Raw genomic sequence first — 22,630 nt, forward strand, 5'->3', positions numbered from 1 at the left:
AAAAATGGATATTTTGCACTTGAAAATGTTTATTTTTGAAGAATGGTACCACAATTAGAGGTGGGTATGAAACGATTATTAAGAAGATCCCATCAATGAATTTGTACACTTATACCGAAATGATGAATCTTTCGTCGGCTAAAGCGCATCGATAAGACGGGAGAATTTTTATCACAAATATTATGAGGACTATGAAAAAAAGGTTGCAAAAGATTTTTAAGCCATAAACATGATACATATATAAGTGAGATACTGTTAATCTATCACTACGGATAACAAATGGGTTCGGCCCTCAAGATTATAAGTATTATAATGAAATATTTGTGAATTAATAAAATATTATTTCAATGACTAGTGTCTCGGATAATCCGCTTCCTGGTTGACCCGACCCCCGAAAATCAGGAGTATACTGTACTCTTATGTTAACATGAGATTTAATTTAATCATACAGAGTATTTTCTTAACACGAAAATGAGTTTTTTTGTTGTTGCAACTTTAACAAAGGTGTCCTTTTGATGGGCTGGTGTTATACGTATCTTGGCACTTTAAGAGCACAAACAAAACATTATCCAAGCAGCGATCTAGGAAAACGTTGCAATCCAACCTTATGTACTGAAACAATGCCATCCTTAGCGAAAGCTAGGTCCAGTGCAAGACAACCAAATAAAACAGTAAATATTTGATAATTTGTATGTGTAGAACTCCCTGTATATTAAAATATTCAATATTTATATATATATATATATATATATATATATATATATATATATATATATATATATATATATATATATATATATATATATATATATATATATATATATATATATATATATATATATATATATATATATATATATATATATGTATATATATAAAACATCAACTATATATCGTTTAATTTACTTGAGTTTTATCATCACCGATATCACCTATCTGGCCCTACACAAAATATTATATTGAAATAAGAGATAAAAAATATTTACCCTACCATTAGATTGATGATGTCGTCAACAATGAAACCCGGTTACTCGTCAAATAAATCAAAGTGGATAAAGCTATATAATACTTAGCTGATGTTTTATTTATTATAGAAATTTAGTTTTGCCAAAAAATGTATGAGGAAGAAAAATCATTTGAAAAAATTTGACATTTTGGTAGTAGAACAAAGTAGTAATTGTAGAAGGATAAAGTTGAAATAAAAGTAGAATAAAGAAATTAAAAATTACATAAAGAATGTAAAAAATAGGTAACTACATACGTTTTATGATTACAAAAATCATAATCAAATATTATACTCGACAAAAAAATTACATTGACTTACACAATCTAATGTTTGTATGACTATAAGATTAATAAGTAATTCATTAAAGACAGCTAAATAATATCTATTTCCTAACGGGCAAAAATCACTAAACTACGCCCGGACTAAGAACAGTCATGACATTTAACAATGGAATGCTCTCCGAGTTACAAATATACACAAAAAAAGCTTTCTGGCTCACATCGTATCATAATCAAAACAGTTTTTTGGCACACTTTTTATTTAATCGATTCATGACCACAATAATTCACCTGGTTCCGTTACAGAGTGTGATATCTAAAAAAAGACTTTAGTTTGCTTATCACAACAAAATAAATAAATAATAACATGATTAATAAACAGATTAATATAACAAAATGGTATTAAGTAAATGCATGGTAATGATCATAAAGAGAAACATACTTTATACCTAAATATATACATAACACAGGAGTAAAAGTGAGTAAACTCATCAATTTTTTAACATTTCCCTTGCGGTGCTAAAAACTTCCCCGTGCAACGGTGATATGTATTTTTTACACCATATGAAAATATTATTTAAAAACGGGAAAAATGTGATTATTTGTAAATGTTATTTTCATTAACCATACTTGAAGGTGAAATGTAACAATTTTGTAAAGTTAGCTTTGGTGAGTATCTGAAAACGAGAAAAAAATACATCGCAAGTAGCTGCTACAGCTGACGTAGCGGCACAACCACCCCGAAGAATGACTTGTGCGCTACTAAAAGGAGATTGAAGGAAAAAGTATCAAGCTGAGTGCGTGAGAAACATTTGTGTATTGGTGATTCTATCCCCAATTTTATTCTCAAATTATTTATTTCTGTCGCTGCAAATGAATAACATTAATAACATAAAAATATTATTATTTTTTGACATCTCATCAAAGATGAAGAAGAATATGGAAGTCTGGGCATTTACGGGGCTTACGACCGTCATAGGCTGGTTTAAGTGATCACTTTACACACGTGTAACATTCACCAATTCTACCCATTATTGACAACCACACTACTCAAATTCTTGGAAGTTCTATATATATGAACCAATTTAGAAACCTTGTTCATGAATCACTAGAACTTCACTAGAGACATCTATTGGTGAGATGTAAAGAAGCTTTTTACTAAGCAGAAACTCTTATATTAGTATGTGAGATCCGAATCCAGGATTATAATCACACACATGAGAAACGCCAGAAAATACCATTTTCATTTTTATTATTAAGCTTATAATTTGACCAGATAATTTATTTACAATTTATTGGAGATAATCCAGATTTTGTGAACAAGTATTTGAACACACTCAAAATGTTGTAAAAATATTATAATATTTTTATGTACTTTTATTACGTAGGAATACAAAAATTCTGAGCCCTTAGCTATTATATTTTATATTGATTTTCTCGTTACTTTAGTCCAGTTGTAGTAAATACATATCACCAGAATGGAAAGGTTAAAAATTGAGTAAAGTATCTTGCAGAACCATCTGATAAAAATGATGACACATGTAAAACCTTACAAGATATGTAACTCAAATTTTCAACTAGGGACAGCTTTTTTACTGTTAAGCTTGTGCGTACAGAATTTAGGATATTATATGCAAAAAATTTATTAATACAAAAAAAACTTTTTAAACCTATATTACGGGACATTTGTAAAATTTACAACGCGCATTCAATTCGTATGGAGCAACCATGTAAAGAATGTAGTGACAACTTGCAAGAATCTTAATTTTTTACCAATATTTTATGTTTATATTTTATTAAAAGTTCTGAGAAACCCTTTTTAGTGTTTGTAGTAAATGTTTTTGGTAAAATATGAGTTTTTCTTAGCGTTGTACATTTTACGATAGTCCCATATTAAGGTACATTGAAACAAGTCCAGTGGTCTAGGGCTAATGAAATAACAAACAGTATCATAACAATATGTATAAACTACATACATATCATTCTGGAGAAAATATAAATAACTGTTAGCTTATTTTATAGGAATTGAGAGGTTTTGGTAATTTATTTCATGGTACACATTTTTTTTCACATTGGCACATTTATATTTTGTTTAATACATATTTATATTCACAATTCTTCAGGATCTCTTAAGTTTGTCTCCAAGAACCTTTCTATAGAGTGATAAAGATGCGGTTTGACTCCCGTCAGACTATGATCTTCATCGGGATAACTCTGGAAATGATTTACAAATGCATTATTAAAATAAGTAATCATAAAACAATACCAATGACTTAAATAATAATTAAATTAAAAACTAACTAACTAACTAACCATCATGCCCTTCTCCACAGGAGTAAGCAGAGAGAACAAAACGCCACATCAGTCTGTCTTTGCAAACAATCTTTACCTCATCCACATTCATGCATCTCCTTATATACCTGCCGATTATTCTGACCCCTGACCTGACTTCTTTCAAGTATTTGATATACTTGATCATGCCAAGTTATCCTCACTCTTCCTCTGTTTCTATTACCCACTGTAATTGCCTTATAAATTTGTTTTATTGTTTTTTCATTGCTCATTTATTCACATTCCCAAACCATCTCAACACACTTTTCATAATTTTATCGATAATACTTCTTTCAGCCTTGCATTTTTTCCTTATTTCACCATTCAACACCTAATCACACATCGTTATGCTGCAAATTCGTCCGAGAAATCACATTTTGACATCATACAGTTTTCTTTTACCAATTCTATGTTTCGCTTCCATGCGTTAGGGTTGGAACCAGGACTGCATTGTGCACTGCCAGTTTAGCTTTCCCTGAAAGATTTTTATTTGCTTTGTCTGATTTCAGTGCACTATTCACTCTCTTTTCATCCTTAGAAAATATAATTTTAATTACATTAAAATACATGATACAGATACAATTAACAATAATGTATTATAACACAGAGCGAACACCGTTGCCACAAATAACGCGCTTAGAGTGTCAGAAATGAAGACTGTAAGAAGCATATCAGGCAAGAGTCTTAGAGATAGAATAAGAAACGCCAGAATCAGGGAAAAATGCGAGATCGAAGATGTCGTTAGGTGGGGAAGGCAACGAAGGAGACAATGGTATGCGCATGTGAGGAGAATGGAACCATCCACACATCGCACTGTACGGCCAATCTCATGGTAGACGACTCTCGGGTAGACCACTAAACAGATGGGTCGATAGCTGGGAATCGACATCGCAGGAGGCAAATTCCTCTAGGAAACAGGCCATAAGGCCGACAACAAGATGAAGAAGAAAAAGAAGAGAAGAAGAAGAATATATACCAAGTGAAGAATTGAAATAAAATAAAAATATTTATTGGAGAAGTTCGTTGAAAATCGTAATCAAAATTTTGCTGTCAAATATTTCGATAAGTCTCTGTAGTTATAAAAATCAATTCTTTACAGAAAACGTTTTACTGATTCGATGAAAAACCCTGGTTTTCATGCTTAGTCGCTCAAGTGTGTTGGAGTGTATTATGACATGACAAGAAGAAGAAGTATTATGACATCTCACCATTTGAGTGAAGAGTACATCATTTAGCTGCAAAGATCGTGACAGCATCATGGATTGCTGGTAATGTACATTATCGTCCAATGTTCCATGTACTAGCATAAACTTCTTTTTCTTCAGTGCTTCAGCCTGAAAATGATCAAATATTAAAATCAATAACAAACCCAGAAACTTACCCTTCAAAACTAGTATTCAAAGAACTTAATGTACCAACAATTGAAGAAATTTCTAATAAAGCCTCTATCTTACAATGTTTTAAAGAAAATACAACTGAAGTGCAAATTTCACGTAATCCTAGATTTTTTAATAATTTAATATTGCAGAGATGTAGAACAACAGCAGCGTTAACCATTATAAGTACGTACGTAATTTTTTTTTAATAAACTTCCGGAAAACATAAAATCCATAGAAAATTATCAAATCTTTAAAACTAAAATATAAAAACATATAAGACTCACCCCTACCTAGACTCCATAACAAGAAATATATACATATATATATATATATATATATATATATATATATATATATATATATATATATATATATATATATATATATATATATATATATATATATATATATATATATATATATATATATATATATATATATATATATATATATATATATATACTTACAAATAGTACCTGCATAAAACAGTTTTACCACCAGATGTCGCATGCGTCGCACAGAATAAAACAAAAGACTTCCGATAGAAAAAATATAATATTCTGAACTGTCAGAATCAGATAGATAGATAGAAACATATTATAAAGATAAATTAAGAATAAACTTTAATTACAAAGCAACACATTGTTTATTTTATTATTATACACCCACTTTACATATTATTTACACCCAATTTACGAAGGAAAATATTACCACATTATATATATATATACTTGGTTTAAAAAAAAATAACTGTAAAACGAACTCCCTCTCTAAACACAAGTATCTACTTTATTAAAGAGGAAGAAACGTTATATTTGAAATGTATTGCATATTTACCAACTATTTTGTATTATTTCAATATGTATTTTTTTCACCGACAAGACACACAAGGTGGCTTGGTTTGGTGGGTCTCTGCAAAATATATATTTTTAAATATGTTTAAAATTGTGATTTGAATAAATGTATACGATTTATGTAAATAATAAAAAAAAAAAATATATTATAATCCAGAAAAAGAAGAAATGATTTTATATTGTTTTAAAATAAACATGTTAATAAATAAAAAATTTAAATAAGTATATATTTTTTATACTTACAACTTCTGGAGTGTTCAGATTCGCCACCATGTATCCATCATGATTATCTTCATGTGATGGAATTCCCATGAATCTTTCTGTATAAATTGAATCTGGAAACACAGATAGAATCTTACTGAAAACAGCCTTTTACGATGAACGAAAAATAAATTAGAACACACTTTTGACAGGAAAAGTATTTCTACCCTTTGGTCGATTGACGCTTAAGGACGAGAAGGGTATTTTTACCTTCTGCGCTGGCCTCATTTCAAAGGCAGAAAAGAAGGAATTATCCCATTTTTTTATATGAATATTATATCCCAATCTCTTTGATAAGGTAATTAAGAAAGGTGAGTTGAGATGGTTTGGACATGTAGAACGAATAAGTGAGGAAAGAACGGCAAAACAAATTTATGAGGCAAGTGTAATTGTAAAAGGAGCAGAGGAAGACCGAGAAAAACATGGCACGATCAGGTATACCAAATACTTGAAAGTGGTCAAGTTAGGAGTTGTAATAATCGGCGGGTATGTATGAGGAGATGCATGAATGTGGAAGAGGAGAAGAATGTTTGCAAAGACAGAGTGGTGTGGCGTTCTACTCTCTCAAAAGATAAGGGCTTAACACATTGTTTACGGGAAACGCTTAAAAGCGTCTTTAACATACTCTTGGTAGAAAGCAGGAGGCGCTTAAAAACTTTCTAATTGGTTACTTTTGGTAGAACGCGAGAGACATCAAAGAATTGGATTTGTGGTTACTTGTGATTAGTATACTTAGGGTCGGACGGCAGACTGTATGAGTATAATTAAGGTCAGGGTTGATGAAAAAACTGCCTGACAACAATGTGTTAATAAGAAAAGGATCATAATGAAGTAAATAAATCTTACCGTAATAAGACCAGTCCGTTACAGGAGCCACTGAAATGGCACATCTGAATGTATCTCCACCCCTAGCGAGGGATAGAGCAGCCGCAAAACCTCCATACGACCATCCCCAAATACAAGTTCTTTCTGGATCTATGTATCCTAGAGATCTTTGGAGATGCCTAAGCAGAAAAAGTAGGAAATTAATAACACAATGTTTTTTTTTTATCTTTACCTTTCTCATAACTTTATAATAACGAAAATATTTAATAAATAGATCTTTATACAGCCCGATGCCTGCCTTTTGTATTGACTGCTTCCACAGTTATTTTTATAGTTCCTTCTTGGTTTTACTTTATATTTTCTTCTCTATTATTGTAATGATAAGGTCGTTGATCTATCATATTTTTTCTTATGTTTTCTATTATTTCTAAAAACGTACTCTTTTTCTTTCACTCCTGTTTAAAACATTTCATTTATCACTACCATTATTCTCCAACACCACAACCCAAACTGCGCTAATATTTCTTTATCTCTATAGGTTTTGCTACCATATAGTGCCAAACTGCACACACATTTGAATAAACTTCTTTTACAATCATTAAAGAAAACATATTTTTAATACATTGTATTATAATGATTAAAGAAAACACTTCGTTTTTTACCACTTGAGTTTTATTATGGACTACATGTTTCAGAAGTTAAACTTCCATCATTCAGGTCTGAATGATGGAAGTTTAACTTCTGAAACATGTAGTCCATAATAAAACTCAAGTGGTAAAAACGAAGTGTTTTCTTTAATCATTGTAACATGTCTTACCACAAAGTTAATGCCGAAACAATAAATATAATTTCTTTTATTTTGGATTATTTTTTTGGTGTAATTTTTTAGTATTTTGTACAACATTATTGAGGAAATCAAACAAAGAAATGTGATACCTAAGTATGCCACCATCAGGTTGGATAATATTTGGAGGTATAAGAATATCTTCAAGGCCATAAAAACTCAGCTAGTTAAGAGGCACTTGATTCCCCATATTTCGATATGGAGGAGAATCACGAATTATTGAAGACCATGAAAGTCAAAGAATTGATGCCTTCAAAATATGGTGTTGGAGACGTATCCTTCGAATTCACTGGACACATCACCAGAAGAAACGATAACAGCCCTAAAAGTTAATGGTCATGGTTGGAGTCGAAGGTAGTAGAAGAAGAGAAAGATCCTCCTTGATGCACTGACCAAATCAAGGCTGCCATAAGCTGAACAGTGGTTAGAACGATGCAGATGGCAGAGTGTGTCAGAAGATGTTAAGGAAAACTGTACACAATATATTGAGAACAAGGAAAGAGGATGTTCACGATGGTCAATGACACCAAAGAGAAGAAGTCATCTTACAAAGAAAAAAAGAAAACATATTCATACCTTGTAACATTTATTTGGTCGTTAATTTCAACTGTTCCCAGGCTTCTGTATCCCGAAAAGCGATTGTTGTTTCCTTTCAATCCGGAGCCTCGGCCATCTATCAGTGCCAGGATAATGTTCCAACGAGCGACTAATGATGCTCCCCAATCCATCTGCCATCTCTCGAGGACTTGAAAGGAGTCAGGACCACCATATCTGAAGAAATTATATTTATTTACCCTCAAATATCCTCAATAAACTTGACATGACTGTCAACTTTTTTGAAAGATTTTGTTTTTCTCTTCTACATAACTGAGAGTATAGGGAATTGCTATCAATCCATTAGTATTTAAAAAAATACAAACCTATATTCAATTACAATTTACAATAATGTGCCCTAAATAGGTTTTTCTGTACTGAGAACACATTTGACAATGCTTTTTTTAAAGCTATTTGACTAATAAATTATCATGAAATCATGGATGACATTGCCAGATAACATAATCTATTCCAAATTAACCCACCTCCATTATCCTAATATTAATAGTTTTTTTTTTAGATAGTTAATTTTTTGATGACTTTGGATAGTGAATGTTGGTTAAACAGCTTCATTGTACAATACTCAAAGTTCCTTCAACTAAAAGTGGTATGTATTTCTTTAATTTTGTTTGATGCATTTTTAATCTTTTGGTTCCATGTATACCTATGTATGGCATGTTTTCATAAAGTGTGTTTTTGGGTAGAGATTTGTGTGTTTTTTGCTAGGAGATGCTCTTTTGTGATTTGTGTGGGTAATTTTTAAATGCATATACTTATAAGGTATAATTAAAATGTAACTTTGTTTTTAAATCACTATAAATATTTTATTATAACTTAATTATAATGTCAACCAGTTTCGAAGCTTATTGCTTCTTTATCAAGACTGATTAATACTAATTTTTTTACCACCATTTTAGTATTAATCAGTCTTAATAAAGAAGTGGTTAGCTTCGAAACCGGTAAACATTATAATTAAGTTATAATAAATATTTATAGTTATTTTGACACAAAGTTACATTTAATTTATAAAATGGAAAATCACAGTAAGTGCTTTAAATGTAAAGCATATTTAAGGATTGTATTTCATTTTGTATGGAACCTACGTAAGCCATAGTCGTTTGATATTGTCTAGTTTCAGTTGAAGGTTGACTGACTAAACGAAGGTTAACTCAAGCTTTTTTTGTGTACCATTAATAGTAAAAATAAATGTCCTTACACGTTGACAAGCATAGGATACTTTGTTGAACCAGATAGATCAGCATTTGGAGGAGTCATCAAGAGTACTTGGGCAGGTGGTAAATCTTTATTTGCAATTTGAACGGTGAAACGTCTCACAACAGGGATTTCCTTATATGACAAATATTCCGATAACCTTTCATTTTTCTCCCAATCCTTAATCCTCACACCATCCTAAAAAAGAGCATATGAAAAGTGTTGTAAAAATCATGTGCTTTTAACTAAAATGTAGGTATATCATCATATCGCTCACTCCTTTCAAGAACGTCATAAATCAAAAATTGTCAATTTTCAGTTATGCATGTTTTCGGAATGCCCAAAAAATGTACTATATCCCAGCAAAAAAGGGATATTTTTTACTTATTATTTACCCGCTACAGGGCAGAAAGTGTTGTTTTTGAAGAAAAGGTATTGTTTAATTATTTTTTAAAATAAACTTATTATTTTTCAAATGGAGAAAAAAACCTTCAGGTTACCTAAAAAGATCTGTAGCACAGTAAAAAGTTCAATGAGTGGCTTGATATTTATTTTTAATAAATTGTATTATATTTTTATACTTTCTAAAAACGTTCTCCTGAAAAATCAGGTTTTTTGATTTATGACGTTCTTGAAAGGAGTGAGCGATATGTGAGATAGTCAGTATCCTTTTGAGATCCCTGCATTCTAAATCAGTTATGACATTTACGCCGCACAGTGGAGTGTGATATTTTTAATTTGCTGTTTTTAATCAAATCTTGTTTTCTTCAGAATCATTCTTTTTCGTTATAAGACAGATATATAAATTAGTAACAAACTATTTCCTTATTGATTTTTACTTGGTAAATATATACAACTTTTCATATATATATAGTGAAACATGTTTCAATACATTTAACATCATTATCAAACACTATGTGAAACTTACCTAAATTTTCATAAATATTGGTATTTTCCAAGTATTACTTAAATATAAAATAGATGGATATTACTACAACTGCTGGGACAATTTATCAAATTTAGTAATGAACCAATCAAATTATTCGTTTAAGCTTTAAAGAAGATAACATATTTAATTTAATATGTAATTACTAGGAAACGAATATTTAGAGTTTTAAATTTGAGTCTCCCTTACTCTGAAAATTCAACATTGCAATACGAGGTGCGAATGTGATGCAGATATATTGTGTCTTATTACTGTGACCGCTAAGATCAACACATCCCAATTTTATCATGCAACTGTACAAAATGAAATTGATCTTTGATTATTTCCACAGATGTCAGTAATATAAAGAAGTAGTTACTTTCTAAGCCAAAAATCATTACAATGCTAACACACGGACCAGAGAAATTGAGGTATTGTGTTGTCACAAATTGTGTGTCAAAAGCATGGTGGCCATTATCGTTATTATATTACATAAGTAATAGTTAAATCAAATTCATGAAGACCTATAAATTGATTTACAGTGTGTAAATTAATATACATAATAACCTTGTTATAAATGTAGACTTCGGGAATTTGTGGACCCAAGCAAGTGACAGCGATGTAGGAGCCACCTTTGCTGATTTCTACTTCATTGTATAAACATTGACTTCCAGTAGAGTGAGTGATGTTACATGTAAAGCATTTGATTTCTCCATCGAGAGTCACGGAATACAAATGTTGATAAGCTGAATCTTTTACACTGGTTGCCATATACCACCTGAAAAAAAATATACATATGTACATATGTGTATTCAAACAATAATTTAATAAATAATAATGGTATATAACCAAGACCTTTTTTTAATAACCCACAAAGCTGCTTTGAGAAGCTTGTCTGCAAGTAGGAAGGTAAGGATAGGGAAGGTAAATGTGAAGAATACATTACAAACATCCAGACCAATTGAAAATAAATCTTTCTTGAATTCATTTTGCAATTGGCGTTAATCGAACCCGCGGCGTTAGTTTTGCAGTCTAGCATCTACCCAACTACGCCATAGCGTCTGTCAAACACACACAGATCACAAACTAATCGACAACTGATTTAATTTATTTTTTAATTATATTGCAGAAGGGTAAGTCACCATTTGGTTAGGTGAGATTTGTTTAGCTCTTCACTCCAAACAATAAATAATCCAAATTATCATTTTTAACAGTTTTATTTGTAATGGTGTAACTCTAGTATATTATATACATTTCTACAGGAAGTTATTGTGGAAAGCAGTGTGTCATTAGGTATTTAGGAATACAAAAAAAAAACAGAAATACCTTGAATAATTATTGTATATGTAAATATCGCATGATAATTCTGCATTCAGTTGACAAAATGCACACATATATTAATAAGTCCATGTCACCTACCACGGTCACATTCTTTAAGCAGCGATAATCGAAACAATTATGCACAACGAAAGCAACCTATTAGAAGACATTGCAGTTTATGAATTTGTTAACACGTTGATTGCCAACTACGAGATAACTCATAGATTGCGTTCTTTGCTAGGACACCGACTACGAGTTATCTAGTACTGTGTTTACTTGCCATATTCATGCAGCTTCGATAAAATTCGTAGCATATCAATGCTAATATGGATAGATAGCTTCTGGGAAAAATCAACGCTGGCTTACATGGACAAAAAATTGATTAAAAAATTAATAGAAAATATAATAAAAAAAAAACCAAGAAGTAAAATAATATATTTAAAGAATTGGCTTTTTAGACCGGAATTCAGAAAATTTCCATGGCAGTCAACGTGTTAATGATAAATAATATCTAATTTACTTACAGCATTTTAGCGTGTTCATCCCAGTACAATAATGAAGTAACTGTTTTAGGGACCTTAGTCAGGTAGGTTTTTTGCCAGGAGTTGAAAGTTGAGGTAACCTGAGATATCTTGGCCACTTGTCGCCAGGAATCATCACCGATTTCCTGTTTGTAAACATGCAAAGAAATAAAATGTTAGTTGTTACAGTTCATAAAAATAATTGTGTTTGCATAGATAAACATAATATTCATATACCTCTGGTAGTATGGCTAAATATGATCTTCCTTGTTGGATGAAAATAGGTGCCTCTAAAACTTCGACCCAGCCTTCAGACTCAGAGTAATCAAAAATCTAAAATAAATTTTATACAAAAATTATAATTGATTAAAAGATATTATTTTTCATTCAAGTTTTTAAACAACCATGTAATTTCAAACATTCTTTATATGTGAATTATGTTCATAAATAAACATAACACATTGAAAAATCATTAGTAAAACGTAAACCAATACAGTATGAATATGTTAAATAAAAATCACAAAGTCAAAATTCAATAGGCAATTTAAAGAATATTTCAAACTTTGGATCCATTGGGAAAATAATTGAATAAAAGATTTTTTCACTCATTTTTCATACCTAATGCGTAGCGATATTTTCAAAGTATTATTTAATATAACATACTAGCTGTACTTAATTAAATGGAAAATAAATAAAATACTGACATACCACACATTTGTAATATGTTGATTTCATAATGCTTGTGAAGCTATGAATATATTAAAAAAAAAACTAAGAAACGACAATGCAATCAAAAGTGACAGCAGTGTCAAGAGCATTCTTAAGTATTGCGTGTGTTAATGCTACGTTTAACAGATGGCTCTGCCATTGCTGTAAAAAAACATGTTATTACCTCTCACAGATAGAAACAAGCACATATTCAAATGCAGCTTTGAATTACTTTAGGAGATTTAAGATTTTTAATAAACTTGAATTTAATGTAATTGAATTAAAACAACAATATTTTTAACATTCAAACAATTACTTTGTTATTCAAATAAAGTAAAAGCTAATGAAATTGGAAATTCAATAATAATATTGAATAAAACATTTTTTTAACTATTCCAAAATTGTGGACGGATTTATATTCATTGGAAGAACCAGAATTTTGAAATATTTTTTGAATTATGCCTAAATCCGAATAATAGTTTGAGTTAATGAGATTTCAATGTGTTGTTTATTCTTAACTGTTAAAAATTGTTAAACTTACTTGTCGGCATGTTGTGTCACATAAAACAGTAACAGATTCATTTTGAACTCGGTTAGTCCATATAATAGCAACTGTTGAGTTGGTGGCAAAAGTAATAGATGCAATCAGTGGCCTAAAATGAGAAATGTTTTGTATTATTGTACAATTTAATATTGACAAAGTTCGCTACTTGGCCATAGATGGCAGTAATGTATGATTTTTATATAATTATTCAAACATTTACAATTTTTTTTTCATTTAGTATTAACCACCATAATTAAATAACTATTATAATTAGTTAATTGCATATTAAGGCAGGATATTCGATAGCTCCCAAATGAGTTTTCTCTTTTTTTACCTAGGTAACATTTAACTTTTTATTTTTTTATTATAACACCGTTTTTGCATTTAAAAAAAGTTTTTCTTTGAAAAAAATATATGGTTCTGAAAAGAAAATGGCTATTGAAATTCAAGGAGTTAAAAAAAATGATAATTTTTTTTTCAATATGCATATATTCTAAAGCAAATTAATACTAAAAAAATATGCACATTTAGTAGAATCTGTGTAATATTTTTATCAAATATTTCAGGTTAACAGGATTTAAACAAAGATTTGTTTATCCATAGAGTTCTTTGTATGATTTTCTGCACTGTTATACATTGTATAAAAGGGGAGTTCAGTGTAAAATAAAATAGTTCTTACTCATTCAATGATTCCGGAGTAGGTAGGTTTGTCACTTGAATAGGTTCAGTAAGCTTGACTAGAATCACGTCAGCAGTCGGGTTTGTGGTACCTGCCTAGGACAGAGCGATAATACAGATTCAGAGAATAATACAATAATTGTACATATAGTACCAGAATGCCTATTAAGTCACGACTCATTTCTTTTGACAGCATTATTTTTCTATTGCCAAATCCATGTTTTGATTCTATACATCAGTGTCCGTACTAGCACTCTGTTGAGAATTGCCAATTTAGTTTCCATGGACATATTTTTATTTACAATCACTCTATTTATTATATTCCTTGCATTCACCCATCTCTCAATATTTTTATCCACTTTTCCATCCTTTAAGAACATGCCTCCAAATATAAAAATCCTTGCACCTGTTCCAGGTATTCATTGTGTATGTTAATCTTCCATTCAATTACATCTTTCTCGCTTTCCTGAGAATCCTCTCGATTTATTTATTGAAGGATTGAACATGTCATGTTTATGGCTTAAAATATTTGTAAAACACCTTGACTGTCAAAATATTTGTGATAAAAATTCTCCGGCCTTATTGGTGCGATTTATCTGATGAAAGATCCGTTATTCCAGTATTAGAGTACAGATTCACTTATCTTCTAAATCAGTGATTCCCAAAGTGGTCTATATCAACCCCCAGGGGTCTATGACAACTTGCAAGGGGTCTATGTTTTAATTTGAATTTAAAATATAAATGTATAAAACCTAACATGTGTGGTTTTTAATTTTCACTACACTTCACTAAAAATACATTTGAAGTTAATGAATTTGATAAAAATCAATATCAGGTAAGGCAAGGGGTCTACGAGATAAAAGAGTTTGGGAGCCTCTGTTCTAAATGATCAGATCTTACCCATCTTTAATACAAACAATACTTAGCAGTATCATTCTTAACAACAAATTCAAGTGTAAAATATCCATTTTTAATGTAGTTGTCTCTAGTTGTATCACGCTGTCAATACGTCTGTATTACTAAGCATGCAGGTATACATAAGCACATATAGCACAGTTTTAACTATATGTTTGTTTATATTTTTTCATAACTCAGATTAACCGAGAAATCGATAATACCTGATTTTTTTTATACGGGAGTGTACTGAATTTGAAGGTTAATTATCTAATGTTCAATTTAACATCATAAATATGTTTTAATATTATAGTATTCATACCTTAGGATAGCGAATTGATAGCTGTCTGGTGTACTGAGAGTCAGGGTCCCCAGCGTGGCCATAGAAGGGAATGGCCATAACTCGGGTCAAGCTGTCATTGAACTTAGCATAAGCCATGTGTGTGCCATCCTGGGAGAACCACAGTGCCTTATTAGTCCCAAATATCTCCTCTGAAAATGTAAAGCAGGTTTGTGTTCTAAAATATGATATATATTTGCAAGTAAAATGAAATCATTACTGTTAGGTATGTGCTTTAGAAAGAGAGCGTGCTAGAAGCGATAGAAACAGAGGTATGCAAGTGTGAATGCATGTAGAGTGATCGAAGAAAAACATTAATTTTTACAATATCATCAAATCTGTTAAACCCTTTACAGTTGTTTATGAAGAAACATCATCAGAAAGCAACTGTTTTCGAAGGGGTTTCTAAGACAATTCGAAATAATTAATTGGATGCGATTTTAAATGTTTGTCTCTAGAAAATTTTAGAGTAAAATTTTGAAGGAGACCTTTAATAAACTACCATTTCTGGAATAAAATGCACTACTGACACTTTCAGTCACCGGTATATGATGACAATCAAACTTACCAACAAATTGTGTACCATATGTTACGTTACAAGGATTCCAGGATCAGTACGATTTAAAAAATAATACAAACCTTCATAGACCCAATCTGCTACGCCATTGTATATGGTTCCAGGAATACCGTCACTAGATATCTGGGTAGTGGGAGCAGTAACGGAACTCCTGTAGAAAATGTTGTTATTTTGAACAAATGCAAGAGCATTTCCTTGCGGTCCCCACACAGCCAATTCCAAATAGGTTTCATTAGCGTCCGGCGTGATCAGCAACTGCTCTCCTGTCTCTAGTTCAATGGCCACATACTGAGCAGTGTAGCTATGACGATATAGCTAAAACAAACATATGTCAAATTACTTTCATATTATAGGTGTATCGACATGAGATGAAACATGTATTGTTGAGAATGTGAATGATTCCACCAGAATTGCATATATATAAGTTAAAAAATAGTAAATGTTCAATAATGGGTTGAATCAACCAAATTTTCAATTAAAAATTATTTAAAAAAAAAAACAGATTATAATATTGTATAAATTTAATACAAATTATTGGTTTGATTCCAAAATAGAAAACCATTAATCTTTTATGTGATATTTTCAACAAAACATAAGATTATAATACCTTTTACCTTTCTATAACTGAAGGCAAGCAATAAGTACTTTTTGTCAGCTGAGAATTGTTGATCGAATGATGTTGATAAAATCTGTAAAAAAAATGCACTGAATTATTATACCGATCTTATATTACTAATTCATTGACAAATATGAGGTAAAGGAATTTGAGAAACTGCAAATAGTTGCTTCATATAGTTTTGAGACTATTTCGAGGCACCAAAATGATCTTATACGACGTAAAATTTGTATTTACATCTGGGGAATGTCTGAAGTCAATACGACTTTGTTCATTCAAGTATTTCTTTCACTATCACTTTTAAAGCTTTGTTCAAAATTCAAGTATGCAGATGTGCTATTTCTAATACCTACCAAAGTTCAAATATTCTTTTATTATCAATACTTTCTGACTTTTATCCCATATTAAATAATCGCGCAACAAACTCAGTACAATACAGTAAGGCCTATCTACATACTATCTTAAAATATAGACCAGTGTATATATTTTTTCATTAAAAAATTACCATTTTTAAATCTTTGTTGAAGTTACACTTCTTATTCCTGGCTCTATTCCAACTTATTATCTTTAAAGATTGGTCAGCTCTCCTTGTCCACAGGTCCTTCTATCATGGGCAACATCACCTAGGCCATGCCTTCAAATCATGTTATCTTTCTGTAGCATCCATGAATTCTTTGATCTTTCTCTAGATGTCTTTAAAAAAATATCCATGGCGATTGCAGGCAATCATTGCATTGGTTCAGAATATGATCAGCTTCTCTATGTGGCCATACCATTTCAATAGCCTTTCCTCTACCATATTATTGATATCTTACTATTATGTATGTTAAAAATCACGTATGCACATATTATGTTATATCTAGTATCTACCGAAATTTGTCTATTATTTTATGTATGGTGTCCTATTCGCTACCTTTGTGGCAAAATTCTGTGATGGTTGGTTGGTTAGTTAGAATAGAATTTACATAATACAGCAAAATAAGATACCTACGTATGCTATAATTTTTACCGCCTGTTATTTGTTAGCTCTTTAAAATAATTGCCTAGGATAAAACTAGAAATGCTACATGTATAATAGCTATTGTTCAAGCAATAATTATCATAACTCACTTGATTGTCCTTTGATAACAGAACCACTGTCTTATCGGATGTGGCATTGTACAGCAATAGATTGCCTTCTTCATCCGTGTACGTCAGTTCGTCATCTGCAAAAATAATGACATTGAAATGAATAATATTATTTTTTGAATTCTTCTTCTTCTGTGCGTGTCATGTCAGGTACCCACCATATCGACTATCGCTTAAGAAAAATCATCTTTGTCTTTGGTAGCAAAATACATATTTTTCCAGCAGTTATTCCTGATTGACTTAAGTGTAATGTCGATAAGAAATAACTACCTGAAAAAACTTGAATTTTTGGTCTTCCTCTAGATATCATTTGAGGAAGATCTATATCATAGTTGTACAGGAGAAATTGACCAACTTACAAAACGTAAAATGTTCATGCCATTTAAGTCACTTTTTCTTGGCAACAAATAAACATCAATGCAGTTAGTCAATTTTAAGAAGTCAATATATTATACTTCCAAGTTTAAAATCCTTTGGGATTTTTTTCAGGGCAATATTAAACTAGTAAGATATCAAATAGTCAATAATCACGTTTTTGTAAAAAATGCATTTGGTCACTTTCTCCTGTATGACTACAATATAGTGATTGCCTGGTTCACAATATGATCAAGTTCTTTACATCTTATATGCCTATGTGTACCTCCTATGTTCTAAGTGTCTTGCAACATGTCAATGATCATATAATATTATATATTCTTCTAACCCTTTATCCGCACCCGATGGTGCATAGAGCACAGCATCATGTAAACACAGTGTTATCTTGATTGTTAACACATGAAAGAAAGGGGATCAAAGGTGATACATTTATTTGACTCCCCCTGGGAATCGAACATCCAGTAACGTAGCCGAACGTACTAACCATTACACTATGGAGGCAGACAAATAAAACATAGGTATGTGTAAAAAACTATAAAGTTGTTATTTTATTATAAACCTTTAATATTTGCTCCTTTTTCCAATTACATTCGCCTCATAAATTTGTTTTACCGTTCTTTCCTCACTCATTCGTTCTACATGTCCAAACCATCTCAAAACACCTTTCTTAATTTTATCGATAATGCTTGTCTCAGCTTAGCATTCCTTCCTTATTTCACTATTCGAACATCTATCATACATCGTTTTGTCGCACATTCTTCTGAGAGATCGCATTTCGACTGCATTCAGTCTACTTTCATCCTTCTTTTGCCAACTTGGCACGATCAAGTATGCCAAATACTTGAAAGCGGTCAGGTTAGGAGTCGAAACAATCGGCGGGTATGTAGATGCATGAACGTGGAAGAGGCGAAGAATGTTTGCAAGGACAGAGTGGCGTGGCGTTCATTTCTCTCCGCCTACTCTGATGGTTTGTTAGTTTTATAATATTTGAAATAATTACCTGATACCCATGTGGCATTGAATCTGAACGGGACGAGTTTTCCATTCATGACGTCATCCAAGCTGATGGGCTCCGCCAGGGGTTTGTCTGCACCGCCGCCTCGCTTGGTGAGCAGTATGGCGGCCGTGACGATGAGAGCCACCACTATGATGATCAGCACGATCCATAGCAGCCATATCCGGAGCTTCCGGCGGTTGGACTTGTCCATCAACTCCTGCAAGTGGGAAAACTGTTTCTTTTCATTATAGAGGAAAATTTAACGTAGGATTGGAATTTTGTTTATTCATTTTATTTTATTTTGAAATTTTACATAAACGTAACATAAATAAAGACATTTAGGTAAATGAGTTACACAAAATAAGTAGTTAATTGTACTATTCCAATGTATCATTATCAGAAGGAACATCTAATTTAACATACTCAACCTATAAAGGATTGTATTGGGACTCTTTTTGTGTTTATAACTGCCGATATAATTAATATTTTATTCTTCTTCTTCTTCTTCTTCTTCTTCTTCTTCTTCTTTTTGTAGATCCTAGAGATCTGTTTGTGCGTCCGCATGTCGCTCTTGGGATGTCGACTCCCAGCTGTCTTTCCATCTTTTCGGAGGTCTGCCTGGGGGTCTGCATCCTTCAGGGTTGCCTTGGAGGGCAATACGTGGAAGTCTGTCTTCTGACATTCTGTTTAAATGTTCCTTCCAGTATCGCCTTCGTTGTCGTCCCCACCTCACAAATCCTTCGTCTTACACATGCTCCGGATGTCGATATTTCTTACTCGGTCTCGCAATGTGTTTCCAGTTATGGATCGGAGAGTCTTCATCTTGGAATATTTATTTATTTTTATCAATATTTTATTATATATAAATATATATATATATATATATATATATATATATATATATATATATATATATATATATAATAAAATATAGATTATATCGGCGATATATCATTTTCTTTTGGAAAATTCACCTTCGTAAATACGTTGTTTTCGTAAGTTGGTAATGAATGACGTCACAGAAACCATGGACTTATTTTAATATTGGTAACATTGCTAAATTATTGGCGGTTCTATTTGTTGATGTCTATGCTCCACCCTCCCTCCCCCCCTCCCCTCATATTTGTATAACACAAATGGGAGTGTAGTGGTAAACAAACAATCCACACTACTACTATTACAGCTCTGTAAACCATAGACAATAAACCATATGACGTCATAAAACGTTCGATGACGGAAATTTGATGAAGCATGCGAACGCACGTTTTTCGTTTTATTCAAATACCTAAAGTTTAAACCATAATATCTCCCTTAGTTCTCTACAGATTTCAATAAGAATGTTATCGATAGTCTTGTGATTTTTCATATTAATTTATCAGTCAATAAACCAACATCGTGACAAAAATATATTACAAAATTCCATAATTGTAAATTTGTGAAAATACCTGGAAGATGTATGAGAGAGAGGAAAAAGGAAAGATCAAAGCTGAAGTCAATGACAAATTGTATGAAACTAGGGACACACTACGATATAAATGTCGAGTACAATATATCAAAATCGCTATATTCAACGTTAACCAATTTAAATGAACGATAAATATGAGAACTTTGTTTAGAGTTTGTTCTACTCGTGGGAAGCACTAAGGTGCCAGTTATCCTGATGATTCGATAAAACATATAATTTTTTTGTTATTTTGTAATTTTTTTGTATTTTACATTAACACTTTTATTCTAGTTCTACATCTTATAATATCGATTGAATTCTTGCCAGTGTCCTTTACTATGACCTAAATTATATTGTTTACCCAGACACAGGCCATGCCTTTGTGGGACCTTTTTTGTATTTATATTTTATTCATTTTTTTTGTATTTGAATTAATGTCATGTTTGTATAATGCAGAAGAATTTAAAATAAAGAAGAAAAAAGAGTGTTTTTCCCAAGAAGAAAAACAGAGCCTTCGGAAAATGAGCAAACATGCAACTTAATAGAAAACCTTTTTTGCGTTGTATTTTATTGTGCAGCTAAGAATAGCATAATACTATGATTGCACTGTGTTTTCCTCGAAGTAGAAAACATTTTCTCGTAATATTATAAAACCTTATAAAAACAAATTATATAAAATACTATTGTATGTATGTCAAAAAAAAAATATAATATTATAGAAAAAATGAGAGAAGAACTCAACTGGTTATCTATAAAAAAGAGAAAAAAATTAAATATGCTGATCTTTATATATAAATTTTTAAACAATAAATTACCCAAATATTTTAAGGATAAGATAGTGTTAAACAAAAAAATTCATGAACATATTACTAGAAATAAGGATAAAATAAGACTGCCATTGTTGAAAAAAACCGAGTCACAAAATTGTTTAATGTATAAGGGTTTGAAAATGTATGATGAGATGCCTGAATGTATGAAGAATGAAAAGAGTCTGAAAGAATTTTAAAAAAAATGTATTGTTTACGGTAAGGAGATGTAAATATAAACACATGTATATATATATATATATATATATATATATATATATATATATATATATATATATATATATATATATATATATATATATATATATATATATATATATATATATATATATATATATATATATATATATATATATATATATATATATATATATATATATATATATATATATATATATATATAAATATATATATATATATATATATATATATATATATATATATATATATATATATATATATATATATATATGTATGTATATATATATATATATATATATATATATATATATATATATATATATATATATAAATATAATGTAAATAAAGTGAGATTAATATTTTTTATTAGTGTAATATAAGCTAAATAAAAAAATACTTGAAATCGTTTGAAATAATCGACAGGTATGTATGAGGAGATGCATGGACATGGAAGAGGCGAAGAATGTTTGCAAAGACAGAGTGGTGTGGCGTTCTATTCTCTCTAACGACCCCTGCGGGGAAACGGCGTGATGATTAGTTCGTTAGTTAGTTAATGTTAAATGTAAAATTTTAATATTTTACATTTACATTTCATGTAAAAAATGTATTATGCTTTAATACATTTCCAAATAATCACTTATTAAAATAGATTTATATTATCCACTGACACTTCGTGATGGAATTGCATTTTTAATTTATTATTAGATTAAAACCAATATTTTTAGCTTTTCCACTTTTTTATATTTGACCAGCGACCGGGTTTCGTCGTTACCGACATCACCAGTCTGATGATGTCGGTAACGACGAAACCCGGTCGCTGGTCAAATAAAAAAGTGGAAAAGCTAAAAATATTGGTTTTAATTCACTTATTAAAAGTTATATTCTAACGTGAAAAAGCACGGAAAAATCAAATGATTATGACTTTTTCACTTCGTTTTTTTTTACTTTTTC

The 22,630-nt window shown here is 30.8% G+C and overlaps 1 protein-coding gene across 1 annotated transcript in view; it reads right to left on the reverse strand.

Moving 5' to 3' along the window:
* Positions 1-1,526: 1,526 nt before the first annotated feature.
* LOC148303594 (venom dipeptidyl peptidase 4-like) overlaps positions 1,527-22,630 on the reverse strand; it is a 99,044-nt gene continuing 77,940 nt past the window's right edge. The window contains exons 3-18 of the mRNA XM_088269721.1: positions 19,211-19,439; positions 17,818-17,912; positions 16,706-16,780; positions 16,154-16,406; positions 15,497-15,666; positions 14,282-14,376; positions 13,600-13,711; positions 12,588-12,683; positions 12,354-12,496; positions 11,077-11,287; positions 9,589-9,782; positions 8,355-8,549; positions 6,956-7,113; positions 6,092-6,183; positions 4,824-4,949; positions 1,527-3,498 (exon numbers count right to left, since the gene is read on the reverse strand). Coding sequence (XP_088125847.1) covers positions 3,394-3,498; positions 4,824-4,949; positions 6,092-6,183; positions 6,956-7,113; positions 8,355-8,549; positions 9,589-9,782; positions 11,077-11,287; positions 12,354-12,496; positions 12,588-12,683; positions 13,600-13,711; positions 14,282-14,376; positions 15,497-15,666; positions 16,154-16,406; positions 16,706-16,780; positions 17,818-17,912; positions 19,211-19,439 — 2,349 coding nt within the window. The 3' untranslated portion in view covers positions 1,527-3,393. The remainder of the gene's footprint in view (positions 3,499-4,823; positions 4,950-6,091; positions 6,184-6,955; positions 7,114-8,354; positions 8,550-9,588; positions 9,783-11,076; positions 11,288-12,353; positions 12,497-12,587; positions 12,684-13,599; positions 13,712-14,281; positions 14,377-15,496; positions 15,667-16,153; positions 16,407-16,705; positions 16,781-17,817; positions 17,913-19,210; positions 19,440-22,630) is intronic.

Source organism: Brachycentrus maculatus, unplaced genomic scaffold (genome assembly GCF_059751285.1).
Source record: "Brachycentrus maculatus isolate JH-2025_06_01 unplaced genomic scaffold, ASM5975128v1 h1tg000361l, whole genome shotgun sequence".
Classification (NCBI taxonomy): Eukaryota; Metazoa; Arthropoda; class Insecta; order Trichoptera; family Brachycentridae; genus Brachycentrus; species Brachycentrus maculatus.